Raw genomic sequence first — 14,095 nt, forward strand, 5'->3', positions numbered from 1 at the left:
CACCAACCAAGCACTTCACTGTGCTCCCTGGTGGATTTAAACCAAGAGCTGCCTCATGCATTTAAAAGGCTTATGATAAGAAAGACACTGGCCTAAGAAAGGTTTATGTTTATTTCTGAAGTGCCTTAGAAATTAAACATTGTATAAAATGTGACAGTTTTAAAAAAATAAAACAAGTAATGTTGTATCATTTAGCACAAGTAAGGTTACTCATGTAGCAGAGCAACAATAGGAGCATGAACAAAGGAAAAGGCTCTGGAAAACCAGGAGAGCAACCACCAGTTCCTACCTGCACACGCTTGGCCTGGCATCCTAGAAAACCCACAAGTAACATCCATGGAGTAACCCCACACAGAGTCCATGTGGAGATAAATTGCATATTAATATCATCAGGAGCCCTGACAAACACACTGGAGGAGCGATGACTTGCACTCCACTACCACCCCTGTGCTAATCAGAAATAAACTGGTGACAGCACTTAATATACCAGACCATTCTTACAGCATCCAAGGAGCAATCCCTTGCAGCACTGGTGCCTTCCTGCTATTCCCCTAATCCCTTCCCTTGTTCCTACAGCCAGAGTTCTGTTTTGGCTGTGGATTGAGAAGGATGTTGTTTAAACTCCACTGGCTCCAACACACTCTGCCTGCCTGTAGGTAATTCTCTCTTCTGGACCTGCTCACAGACTTCAGTAAATAAAATACTCCAGCTTGCAGCTCTCTCCTATATTTTACAACAGGAAACTGAAGCAAATATTATAACTTCAATATAGAATCAGATGAAAAATCTCCACTGATAATATTTCCATAAACATTTCACGTAACAAACCCATAACTATCTTTAAATAGTTCTAGTTTGCTTCTGTTAATTTCTATATACATTATAAATACACACACAATTAAAACCCTGACATGGTAGAGTCCTGTGTCTGCCTGAAAGACATCAGAAAGATGATTTTGGGAATCAAAATCATCTCTGATCCATGGTTAGCAGCTCAGGCGAGTTTGGAAACATCTTCATACTGGATGTCTTCGACCCGGCGTCCTTTTAAAGGTCCCTGGAGAACGACAGAGTGGAAGAAATAAGGTCACAACATAAAGTTGTTTGTTTCTTGAATTCCCAATGGGGAGTTTACAGTAAGAGAGCTAAAAGGGATCTGTTCATGACACAATATTCCCTGTCCCATTATTTTCAACCTGACCAGAGAATGTGACAGGACTTCGACACTGTCCCAGAAATCCTTCCACTTTCAGGACAGTTTTTGTGTCAGGTAAAGTCCTTGCAATTTTGGGGCAAACATAATCAGCTGTTTTGAATTAATACACTGCTGTGAATTTATAAGTAGTAAAAGATTTAATTTTGAATACAAACTTATATATAAAACACCTAAAAAACCTGGTCCCCCTACAATCAGTGAGAAAATCCTCACTGACTTCACTGGTTTCCAGGAGTAGTTTCACCCGTTTTTAATTTACATTTCAGAGTTCATGAAGGAAGGGGAAACATCAACACCTACAAGCATCAGAGCTACAGAAAAATAACCTTTGCTTTCCAAGGCCAACATTAACATGATCCTTAGCTCCAACCAAAGCTCCTTCTGTCACCAGAGCATCTTCCCAAATAAATTCTCCAGAATCCAATCTGGGCTGAGTTTCTGCAGCCCTTCTGTGAATGGGATCTACCTCCTGCAAGGGACGTTTAAGAAGTTTGACTTTGAGCCTCTCTGCTTTATCAATGAGTTTAAACATTGGTTTTGCAGAGGGAAACAAAGAAGGAGCCCCACAGACATGATCACATGGTCTGATTTTAGCTCAGAGAAAAGTGATCTATAAAAACCCAAACAAACAAACAAACAAACCCAAAACAAAAACCCCAAACATAATTGCTAACCATGAACAAGACAACAACTCAGCACATAAAGCCCCATGTTCAGCCTGGAAAAGGCAGGAGAAAATTCACCTCCTCCTTGCATATTTCACATTTTTTACCTTCCCACAAAATAGTACAACAGCCATGTTCAAAATAAACATTCGAAATATTTTCCAAGTCTCTTTCAAGTTCAAAACTTGCTGAACTCAACATCCTGGCATCTTTTTAAAGGAAAACAGCAGAGAATTAGTCTGTGATGGGGGATATATGGTTGTTCTCCTACTGGTTGGTTAATAGGTGTGGGGTGACCACAGCACTTTGCACACCATCAATCCCACCTGTAAGACAGGATTAAGGATAACCTGGTTCTTTGTGAAAGCTCTCCATGTACAGATGGAAAGATCTATGCAAATGAGAGCCTGCAGAGTTTGATACTTACAGAGTCAATGGTTATTGTTACTGAGAACCTCTTTTCATTGATGGATTCCAAGATGCCTTCATTTCCCCTGTACCCACCATTTAATACCATCACTTTCTTGCCTGAAATAAAAATAGGAAAAGAGTTACACAACTTCTTCTATGGAATTGTCTCCAACTCCACTGCCTGCTGAGGGAGAGGTTTCTCCCAGCAGCTCCAGGAACCAACACCAGCTTTGCCCCACAGCCTCCCCATTTCCAAAGGGCACCTCATTGTGAATCCCAAAATCCTACATCCTGTTTTCCTGTATGCTGACAGTGCTCTGCCTACTGCTGCCCTCAGGTGCTACACACAAACAGCGGTGTGTACCAGCCAAAGAAACACCAGTGACCCAGACAGGAGGTGAGGTCAGCTTTGCTAAGTACCCACTGTTATTCCAGGCATGACTTTGGAGGGAATTTACAGGATAAATAAGACCAAGGGCTCTGCAGGGTTCCCAGATGTTCTTCCTAGCTGCTGAAGAGAGATGCTTTCATCTCTTCCACTGAACTGATTCCTAAAGCACTGCTGGTCTCCTCAGAAAAGACTCCAATTCTCACACAAAAGGACTGTGAAGACTGGAAGGGACCTTTAAAGGTTGTCTATTCCAACCCCTTTGCAATGATCAGGGACATCTTCAATGAGACCAGGGGGCTCAGAGCCCCCTCCAACCTGGCCTTGAATGTCTCCAGGGATGGGGCATCCACAGCTTCCCTGGGCAATCTGTTCCACAGTTTCACCACCCTCACCTTAAAAAATTTCATCCTTAGACCTAGTCTAAATCTGCTCTCTTTTAGTTTAAATCCATTACCATTTGGCCACTGTCCTGTTGCTACAGGCCCTGCTAAACAGTTTGTTCCCATCTTTCTTATAATCTCCCTTTAAGTACTGGAAGGGCCTCTGAGGTCTTCCCAGAACCTTCTCTTTTCCAAGTTGAACAACCCCAACTCTCTCAGCCTGTCTTCTCAGGAGAGGTTAGGGTACATTCAGGTGGATGAATTGTAATTAAGCTGAGAACAGAAGCAAACAGCCGTACCTGGTGCAGGTATTACAGTTTCTAGATGTGTCTGATCGAGCTTCAGTTTGTCTCCAGAGTCAATCACCTTCACGACCGCTGTGTATTTGTCAATCACTTCCTGTTGTGAAAGCCAGAGGCCAGTCAGAGAAATAAGACATTTTTCTCTAAATTTACATTTCAAAGCTGACAAACTTTGAAATCATGAGTCTGCACTTCTACATTGTCAACAGCAGCAGGGCCTTCTGAGCTGTGCCAAAAGCCTCCAGCTTCCACAAAGTGCTGACTGGCCTCACCCTGAAGTCAAGGCCAGATCAAAAGGGCTCCTCTTGAGCATCAGTGACTGGTCTAATTGGTCACTAAGTCTGTAAGCCCTTTCTGAAGGTTTTAATCAACGTTTGAGTCAGCTACCTTAAGTATTCTCTTAAAGATGGAGAGTAAAATAGAGGCTTCTTTTGCCCATGGGAGGTTTAGCTGGTTGGAAACCACACTGGGATCTTACCTCTTAATGAGGCAAATTGCTACTGATCATCCCCATGTCTGGCATAAACCATGCTCCACTTCTCCTATCCAGAGCTCAGTGGAAGCCAAGCCATTGGGACACACAAATCCTCCCAGATTTCCATCCAAAAAGCTGTAATTTTCAGCTCTGTGCACTCTTGTCAATCATTCCAAACACATTTGGGTGTCATTTTTGGGGCTCTTGCCAGAGACTGTTGAGCCTTGGACTACCTAATACACATCATTTCACTGGCAGTGGCTAAAAGAGAGGTAAGACTTCCAGCCTGGAGATTTTACATGCAAATGAGATCCTGCAGCTTAAATATCAGTGCAGAACTGACTAGTTTCAGCCTAAAATCCAACTGCACTGCTCTTGGTCATATCACACTGACACAGCGACTATTTTCCAGGATGGATTTGTTAATAGGGACAAACACAGGACAAAACAGCACTTAAGAAAGGATCTCTGAGGAAATGACATTAAAACAATTCAGAGATTCACTCCCTGTCCAGAATAAGTCCCAATACAGGTAAGGTGACATTTCAGCCCCTAACAGTGTTGACTTCAGGTCAAACAACCTGCACAATGATACAAAATTTCAGAAGTCACCCTATAGCAGAAAAGCCAAACCATCTTACCTTAACAACTGCCTTCTTCTTGTGATACTTCTCCCCAAGCTTTTTTGTTACAATTTTTACAATGATTTCCTGAGACATTTGAAAGGAGAGAAAAAATAAAGTAAAATGCCAAAATATACAAACAACTCCACAATCTAAGCTAATTTTAAGTTCAGGTTGCTCTGAGTCCAACCCCAGACTGAGTAGCACAGTGTAGGAAGCAGGGTTAGTAACAATGTGGCTTTCAAGAATCTTTCTTTATTCTTAAATTATCGCCTCAAGACTTCTTTGGTTTTTTTTACAATTACAGTTACACTTGAATTCAGGATATAAAATGACAGACCATAACGGGTCAAGACCAGGAAAGGGAAAAAGAGTGATTTTAGTTTGGAATCTGCTTTTGGATCTCTACACAAATCAATAGGGGCTTTAGAGATGCAGAATTGACTGTATTTGCTATAATAATAATTTTTAAGACACTTACAGGCTGTAACCAGTAGTCTCTTCGAGCTGTTCTTTTCTTCTCCTCTTCAAGCTACAGAACAACAACAAATAATAACCATTTACTTCCTTCTACTTCCACTGCAGCTTTCCCATGCCTTTTAAAAGCTGAACCAATTTTCCAACCCCACATCAAGCAGGGAATAAAAAACATCCCCAAACCCTAAATAAGGGTAAGAGTGTGTGTATTTGCTGCATAAAAATCAATCTCATGACATCCAAGAACCTGTGATAAAATGATGATGATGAGGTTTTGGTTTTTTTTTTTTTTTTGGTCAAGTGTTTCTAGATGTTTTCTTCTTTTGCAAAATCTGTATTCTTTTACTTCCAACACCTCAGTCATCTGGGGAATAGGCACAGTTGAGCAGTAGAAACAAATTCTTATGGGGAAATGAAATTATTTTGCCTGGTGTGATGTGAAAGTCTGAATTCCACATGCACTGAAGGGCTGAGGTCACTCAAAGGGACACCCTGGTAGAGTGGACACTGCCACAGGCATGGGGACACACAGACACAGATCCTGCGTGGTTATTACCTCCATGATCTCATCCAGTGCAGATTTCTTCTTCTTCTCTTTGGGCTGACTAGAGCTATGAGCTGATTCTTTCCTTTTAACTGCCCCCTCCACCATCTTCAGTGCATTCTGTCCAAGGACACTGCTGGAAGAGTAATATGGTGTTTTCACAGCAGATCTTATAATCTTATAATCTTTCCTCTGCCAAGACACACTTGAAGAACTGGCTGTGCAAAAAGGCCTAATCTGCCTAACTTCAGTTGTGCCAGTCACCTTCCAGACCCTGCATGATCAGTTCCTCTAGAGCTGACCTCCCTGGGGGGCAAACTCCATGTCCACTCAGGGTTACTGCTGGCAGTCCAGCAGAATGGACACAACTTAATGATCAGTTCACCGCTGCACAAGCTGATTGAGAAGCTGAGTTCAGAGCAGAAGGCAAAAGCCAGTCTGTAAATAAGGTTTTCAAATTTGAAAGGACAAACGTGTGGCTTTAGAGAAGCCACCTGGACAGAGGAACTCTGAGACATGGCAGATGTCTAGAACTTCTTCAGACAGCGATACTGAACCCATCTGGCAATGGGAGAAAACACATGGGAATCTGTAGAAAAGGGCTCCACCCCCAGCAAACAAATGTTACCTTCACCATCATATTCAAAACAGGCAAACAGCCTAAAAGTTAGGGAAGAAAAGAACAACCAGCACAGAAAGTTACATATCAGGGAACATCCAGGTAAAGTGAGAACTGCCCACAGGCACCCTGAGTTCAGCCATTTTTATAAAGGATATTTGAATGCAGTAAAAAAAAAATCAGGTGTTATCTCATGCTGAAAGATGAAGGCAGCTGTTGTGATGTGACAGTAATGCAACATTAATATGGCCTTAGCACAAAACTGCATGTTCTGGCTGTTGGATATACTACCAGTGGAAGATACCCAGTGGGACTGAAGATACAGAAATTGCAGTAGAAGCAACTTTTGAGAGAAAAATTGTATTTCAGAGCAAGTCTGGATAACCATAGCACAGTTTGAGAAGAAGCAGCACATTAAATTACAAATCAAATAGCAAGTACTTAAAATAACATCTCATAAAGGGTAACATACAATTAAAACTTAACAACTGCAGTGCCTATACTTAGGAAGACAAACTGTGAGGTTACTAAGGGATCCCTGGGTGTAAATAGTAAAGTAGATCTTATTTAACATGTTTATTAAGGACTCTGGGACAAAGAGTCAAGAGACCAACAACATTTTGTTGTGTTTGGGTGCGTCAACAATATGGAGGACTCAAGGAAGAATTTAACACCAAAAGGGATTGGTTTATCTAGAAAACCCTGTTTTAAAACCCACAGCATTCAACAGCACATTATGTAAGCTCAAGAACTCTGGAAAAGTTTACTCTGATTGCCTTCTCTACTGGGAACTGTTAGGAACAACAGAAGCAGAAAGGGGTCTAGCTACAATCACAGGTGACAGTTACTAATGTGGAGCAGCCACGAAAGAGTCAAATGCAATGGAAGTATCAAGACATCAGCGCCTGGAATACGCCATGGTGATGCTCCTTTGGCTGCAGGCACAAATTCAGTCAGATCCCCTGTTCAAGATCAGCTGAAACTGGAACAAGGACGAGTAAGGGATATTCAGAGGGTGAGGGGAATGGGGAGATGAGCAGTGTGCAGGCCTGGTTGTGCAGCACAGTGAAGGCTGAGAGGCCCAAACTTTTCTCTACAAGTACACTGAGAAAGCAAACACCAGAGAGAAAAAGAACTATTCATTTTAAAGGCACGTATCAACATGACAGCACCTGGTACAAACTGACCATGAACATTTATCTGGGAACTTACAAACAAGGTCCAAGCTATCAGAGCAAACAACTTCTGAAAGCTCCTCCCCTGGGATTGCAGGGCTGGTGACAGTGGAGGCTGCTCAGTGGAGCAGACACTGGTACACTTGCAGCGCTGCAGACAGGAGTCAGTGACCTTGACAGTGACTTCTGCTTGTTCCTTAATTAGAACTACTTCTAATCTTACTTGTCCAATGGGTGAGTTAAGCAGGGATTTGAGGATGTAAGTTCCTGAGGGAACAAAGAAAGCCCAGGGCTCCCATTTTGCTCAAAGGCAGTGGGCATCAGGAGCCGTACCCACAGTGGAAGTGGAAACTCCCAGCTCTTTGTCAGCCACAGGGACAAGGGAAGAAATACCTTCCCTCTCACTCCCCTCCTCAGAAAGGCTCCAACCCTATCTCTGTACCGAACTATCTGTATCCTCATGCTCTCCAAACTCCACCACCCACCACCTACGACCTCCCGGTCCCGTTTCTGCACCACACTCAGGAAATACAAGTGCCAGGCTTCCATAGATTGTGCTGTGAGCATGGAAGGTGGGAAGCAGGGAAGTCCTCCTGCACACTGTGCCAGGGAACTGGAGATCAGGCTGAACTCCACTGCTCCTCAGGAACAGCCAACAGCTGCAGAACACACCTGTACACTGGCACAGGGAAGCAGCTTCCATACATGACTCTGAAGTGATGCCTGAATCACCACTTTGCCATGAAGCGCTTACCCTAATTTTGCTTCTACACTGCCATTACAAAATTTACAGACAAGTATCTCTCATATGCTATGAATAAACTAGACTACTTGATACATGATTTTACATTCAGCCAAAGTTTAGCTCACTGACACTATTCAAGGGAGTGTCTGCATTAAGTTTCAGACTCACCTTAATCACAACTCAGTGCTTAGGGATAATTTACTCGTTTTTCTCAAAGCCTGAAATCTGTATCTATTATTGCAAAGAACTGCTTTACTGTCTCATTTTCTTCCTGGCATATATCCCATCAGATACCTTATCTAAGAGCTGAGTGTGATGAGAGAAAAGCTTTCCTTTTACCTGCAAAACATTTAATTACAATATTGCCTCACACGAAAAGATGTATGATCATCCAACAGTTCCACAGACTGCTGTAAGTTGGTATTATTTGCATTATTGATCACTTTTGTCCTGCATTGCCTGTGGTTATATGATGACAATTAAATTCAAGAGCTTTAGGAAGATTTATTTCAGGTAGATTCAGCTGCTTAAACGATGACCACAGGAAGTATTGTCTCCAATTAGACAAGGCAATCAAACCTTTTAGGAATCAAAATTAACAAGTCATGAATATCCATTCATAACAGGCAGCTGGGACTAGATGGCATCACTTCAAGAGCTTTGGCTGGATCCCTTTTCCACCCTCCCTTGGAGGAACCCATACCTGCCTATTACTTTAAGGGCATCTGCCATGAACCACATGAATTCAAGAAGGCTCCTCACAGCACACATTTAAGATACACCCATTCACCCATTTTAAATACAGAAGGAACCGTGAAGTCATTTACTATCCACTTCTGAATAACAAGGCAGGATGAGAGATTAGAATCCAAATATTTCAGGACAAGACACATCTTCCTGCCCATACAAATACTACTGTCATGGAAGTGCTTTGCAACAGTAAGAGTTCCCTTAAATTCTTTTCTCACCTTGTTTTAGAAGATGCTGCGATTGAAGTACTTGCTCCTTTGTTTAAATTAAATGTAACTAAAAAATAAAAAGACATTACTCTATTTCTATCTTTAAACTGCATTGAAGGATGTTACAATTTTTAATATCTGCAAATAGAAAAGATCATAAATTTGAAAATGTTTACTAATCTGTATTTTGGTTCAGCTTTTAAAATAAATTAATATTTATACAAAAGAATACTCTGCATTTCCAAGTTCCAGTTCTCTTTATAACTGATCTCAAAGCACTTTATGAGGCACTGAGCAGGCCTCAAGTGCTCATCTTGTTTGAATCACAAAATCAGCTTCAGTAGGTTCTAGAAAATTACATCTATCAAAACCTGATTACCTTTTTCTTCTTCATTTTCTCTGTTGAGTTCAGTATAGACTGGCATTTCCTGCCAATAAAACAAAAAACACATTTCAAGATTCAAACAGAAAACCGAGCCCAGATACAATTTCAAGTGATCATTGATTAGCTCAGTTTTAAAGATTACTGCAAGACTATCACCAGTAACTGTAATATTCAACCTGGCTTGATTCGGAGAAGATTACAAACTGAAATCACTATTTCATTACAGGCTCCTGTGCAAAATTCTCTAATTAACACCCGATACAGAGATGCTGCCTGAACTTGCTCAACTCCAGCATGAAAGGAAAAGTGGCCTCGCTGTAGCAGTTTTCTCTATCTGAACCAGCATGATCTGCCTGGTTTTTGGACAGACTGCTAACTCCAAGAAGGAAATTCTGGTATCTTTCCAAATTTTTAGCACCAAAGGCTGAGACCATTTAAATTTCAATTAGTTTTAAATTAAGAAGCAGATAATTGTGTACAATTAAATGTGATTTAAATGTACCTATCAATACCTAGGATCAAATTTGAGGTTCCAGCCGCCGGCAACAACGTGTATGGAGGTCACGGAATGATGCCAAATAAACATCTCCCAAATAACCACACCAGCACTATCAAAATAGAACTTTTCACTGTGTGGATTTGATTATGCCAGATTCCCCTGACTGTTTATCTCAACCTCCCCAGTGTACAAGGTACTTGTTATCTGCAGCCCTAGAAGTTGTGAAATACCATAAATGAAAACACGTCAGGCTGGTTACTGGATTGTTTACTCTCCCTTCCTAAATTCAAGGGTGGTTTTTAAACCACTAATCACGTGAAGAACAGTAATTATTACTCCTTTAGTACTAAAGCAAGCTGGGTACAAAGTAACCCCCAGTTAGGGAGCAAAGGAAATATGAGAGGAAGGATCTCAGCAGCACCGAATTCCCCATCAGCTTAACCAAGACGAGCTTTGAGCTGAAGGTTCACACACAGTGCAATTTTCCTCACCAGTTCTTTCCCCTCCAAACCTCTTCTAACTTGTTGTTCAATGAACTTAGCAGTCTTTTCTTCATCATCAAGGTCCTGTTTCTTCTTCCTCTCTTGTTCTTGTTGCCTACGAATAGTCTCAGGGTCCCTGTCGATGTACTGAATGTACCAGCCTTTGGGAGTCTCATCAACCTTGCAAAGACCTAGAAAGTCAACACAAGATAAAATAAGATTAATTCCTACAATATCAAGATCATTTCAGTTCATGTTCACCATACAAATGCAAAGACTTTACCAGAGACAATATAGCCCTTTGCTAAAATTGACTTTGAATTATCTGTACTATGTGTTTCTGCCCTCCAGCTACCCAGATCTATTTGGAAATAAGCCAGAGTTGTCATGAAGTGGATGAAGTGTTTTACAATGCTTTCCTTATGGAAGAAAATGTTTCCTGCCCACTGAAAACAGAAATCTCACATGTATAAACAACACACACTAACAGGATCACACTAAAGGAAATGTTCCAGTGCTGAGTTATTGTTACTGACTCTGGCTAGACTGACTTTCCAAACACTCCATGACTCGTGGATGCATCCTGTAGGACAGGGGCAACCAGAGCCAAAGTAAACTTTCTGTCACCCCACAGTGCCATTTAATCTCTCTTCCTTCCACTGAGCACAGAACTGCAGAGCTCAAGCTTTAACCCTTCCATTAGGCCAGCAATGAACATGACCGCTTGCTTCTTATCACCTCAAATAAGAAAGGATTCTGCAGTCATAAGGAGAGTTCTAGGTTCTCTTTTTAAATGGCAAACGTTGGGAGCTGATTTAGAATTTAGCAATACCTCCAGCAAATATAGACCAGGAGATGAAAAGGAAAGGCTCACAACTGATGTGCTTATCGACATGGTTAGCACAGAAATACGTTTGGAAATCTGTTAATGTATATACAGGAGCGGAGAGGAAGAAAGAGAAAGGAAGCAGAAATAATATAAATATTTACTGATCAACTATCAGCCATTCAATCACCCAGTAATTTAAAGACTTCCCATCCCCGCTCACCTTCTCTCCCCAGCCACTTTGTAAAGTCAGTCAGTGTCTCCCACTGGGTGGCATTCATGTGGATGTGTTCTCGATGGCTGATGTATTCATTGTACACGATATTATTGTGGACTCTCTTTGTTCCTGAAATACGGAATTACTGTTAATAAATACAAGTGTGGGACCCGAGACAAACCAACCAAAATGTCTTGCACTGAACCAACAGAAGACATTAAAAACAAACAAACAAACAAACAGAAAAATATTTACCAAATCGCCTCCTGAGCAATTCTAGGAAATCATTTCGGAACTCCCTTGGGGGGATAAAAAGAAAGGATTTTAGCAAAACTTTAACAATTATGAAGCACTTTTCTGTTGTCATTAACAAACAAACATCTGCATCATAAACCTGACTATTCTTTTGAGCTGAGCATGATGAAATTCAGCCACATTTCCTTTTCTCAGTAAAGCAGCATTAAATGCAAGATGTGTGCACAGAGAAAACATGGCACATGTGAAATCTCCAAGAGGATAACAGCCTCCCAAAGGGATAAAATGGAGCAAAGGAATCTCAGCACTTCCCACTAATTGATGGTGTTTCATTACCAGGTGTCCTCCCAGGTTGACTGACACGGAACACAGGGCAGGACAAAGGGCAGATGGGGCAGATGGATTGCTCATCTCCCTGCTAATTCCAGGGCTGGAGCACAAAGCCTCACTTCAGGCTCATGCTGAAGACAGCTCTAGTTATCCCAGCTGTCATGCAGGTCAGCTGGACAAAGGACTGGGAGAAGCTGGGGAATGCCAGTCACACCCCTGACTTGTTGTCTCTCTGTTATGGCTCCTTTAGCTCGTGTTTAGGGTGGCAGTCACTCAGCTGGGGCACAAAGGTCACACCTTTGTAACACAGAGCAATTTTAAACAGGATTCAGACACGAGAGAAAACTGAAATCCCTTACCTAAGTTCAAAAGCGGCACTCCCTAAATTTTCAGATTGCCATTTAAAAAGGAGCTGACACTAAAATGTATCACAATAGAGTGTCTTCAACGGGACATTATTGTGTCTTAGAGGTGTGTCTGTGCAGATCTGACACAGGAACAAACACCGGGGTAAGACTACACAGAAGACTTACTCAGAGAAGTAATCCATGAACTGCTGAGGATTTTCAGAAGCCAGCAGCAATTGCCTCTGGTGGGACTCAGACATGCAGTGACACTTGAAGCCGTTCTATAAAGCAAAAATAAGTACTTTGCATGTCTTTGTCTCAATTTGCAACACTCACAGCTGAAGAAAATACTAAAAACAACGTTTTATGAGTGAAATTTCTTGGAGGGTCCACAGAAAACACCTTAACTCAGCCTCAGCCTAGTGTGGGGTGGTTGTTCCTCCCAACCAGACAAGCCCTTACGAAAAACACCAGCTTGTAATGCAGTGAAGCTTTGTTTTGCTTGTAATCACTGGTAAGAGTACATGATTTGAGATTTTTGGGTAAAAGGGAGAGAGGCACAGAAACAGGTGAAGAATGATAGAATTAAATATCCACAGGATGGTATATTAAAGAGGCTATTCATGGAGAATGGAAAACTAAAATACAATCCCCAAAGATGGGTCAGGGCCAACAGATCTTCTCCAAAGTGGATGAGGACTTCTCCCGTTGGGGATCCCAATAGGATCATCCCATGACCAGCAACTGGGAACTCTCCAGGTCCCACCAATCTGCCCCCAAGGGACTGTGATCCACACAAGAGGGACTGAGGTCCCCCAGAGGAGAATAAGGGCGCTCTCCAGTGCTCCCCCAAAGAGCATCAGGGCTCCCCGTGCCCCCAGGACAGCAAGCCAGGATGCTCCCCAGAAGGATCACACTCCACAGATGGGATCAGAGCGCCCACAAGGGGACGGGGGACATTTCCAAAGGGAACCTGAGCCAGCCCTGTGCTTCCCTCACCCCCTCACCTTGGGAAACAAGGGAACCCACACGAAGGTCACGAGGCCCCACATTCCCTGAAGGAACTGCAGCCCCCAGAAGGGGATCAGCAACCCCTACAAAGGCAACCCTTGTAGTGGGTTGCAAGCCCCAGTGCCCCTCAACAGCAATAAGGACACTTACGAGGGAGATTGACAGGACAAGGGGGAACGGCTTTAAACTGAGCGAGGGCGGGGTTTGATCGGATATTGGGAAGAAATTCCTCCCTGTGAGGGTGGTGATGCCCTGGCACGGGTTGCCCGGAGAAGCTGTGGATGCCCCATCCTTGGAAGTGTCCAAGGCCAGGCTGGACGGGGCTTGGAGCAACCTGGGATAGTGGAAGGTGCCCCTGCCCACGGCAAGGGGTGGAAGGAGACGATCTTTAAAGTCCCTCCGACACAACCCCTCCTGTGATTCCAGGAGATCGGAGCCGCCCCGAGGGCGGGAAGACTCCAACCCGATACATCCCTTGTGCGTATCCCCAGGAGAATTAAAGGCGACTGGGGGTCCCTGTTATTAAGGAGCCGGAGCCGCCCGTGCCCCCCAGGGGCGAGCGGCTCGGCCGCGGTTACCTCATCCCGGCACTGCTTCTGGCACATCTGACAGTACCAGCGCAGCTTCTGCAGCCCCTTGGACTTGATGCGGTTGGCGATCGCCTTGGGGCTGAGGAAATCCGACTTCCCCATGACGCCGGTCCCGGTCCCGATCCCGATCCCACCGCCCCGGAAATGGCGGCGGCGCCCTGGAAGCGGATG

The 14,095-nt window shown here is 43.1% G+C and overlaps 1 protein-coding gene across 2 annotated transcripts; it reads right to left on the reverse strand.

Moving 5' to 3' along the window:
• Nucleotides 1-93: 93 nt before the first annotated feature.
• On the reverse strand, nucleotides 94-14,050 carry KIN (Kin17 DNA and RNA binding protein). Of its 2 annotated transcripts, none has more exons than XM_050324026.1 (13): nucleotides 13,913-14,050; nucleotides 12,510-12,604; nucleotides 11,647-11,690; nucleotides 11,398-11,520; nucleotides 10,358-10,539; nucleotides 9,362-9,410; nucleotides 8,992-9,049; nucleotides 5,497-5,617; nucleotides 4,945-4,995; nucleotides 4,482-4,550; nucleotides 3,363-3,462; nucleotides 2,309-2,409; nucleotides 94-1,057 (listed from the first exon to the last, which is right to left on the reverse strand). In XM_050324026.1, the coding sequence occupies exons 1-13, from the start codon at nucleotides 14,024-14,026 to the stop codon at nucleotides 995-997; spliced, it is 1,170 nt and encodes a 389-aa protein (XP_050179983.1). In that variant the 5' UTR covers nucleotides 14,027-14,050; the 3' UTR covers nucleotides 94-994. The 2 variants fall into 2 exon arrangements, with proteins under 2 accessions (XP_050179983.1, XP_050179982.1); XM_050324025.1 differs by having other exon boundaries at nucleotides 5,497-5,620.
• Nucleotides 14,051-14,095: the final 45 nt, after the last annotated feature.

This window comes from Myiozetetes cayanensis, unplaced genomic scaffold (assembly GCF_022539395.1).
Source record: "Myiozetetes cayanensis isolate MyiCay16 unplaced genomic scaffold, myiCay2020 scf3, whole genome shotgun sequence".
Lineage (NCBI taxonomy): Eukaryota > Metazoa > Chordata > Aves > Passeriformes > Tyrannidae > Myiozetetes > Myiozetetes cayanensis.

Bases quoted from the DNA above. Each gene is read 5' to 3' on its own strand.
- KIN (XM_050324025.1), bottom strand. From the start codon at position 14,026: ATGGGGAAGTCGGATTTCCTCAGCCCCAAGGCGATCGCCAACCGCATC. The intron at 12,605-13,912 runs GTAACCGCGGCC...TTTGCTTTATAG, and splicing joins AGAAGCAGTGCCGGGATGAG to AACGGCTTCAAGTGTCACTG. The intron at 4,996-5,496 runs GTAATAACCACG...GTTGTTCTGTAG, and splicing joins CACTGGATGAGATCATGGAG to CTTGAAGAGGAGAAGAAAAG.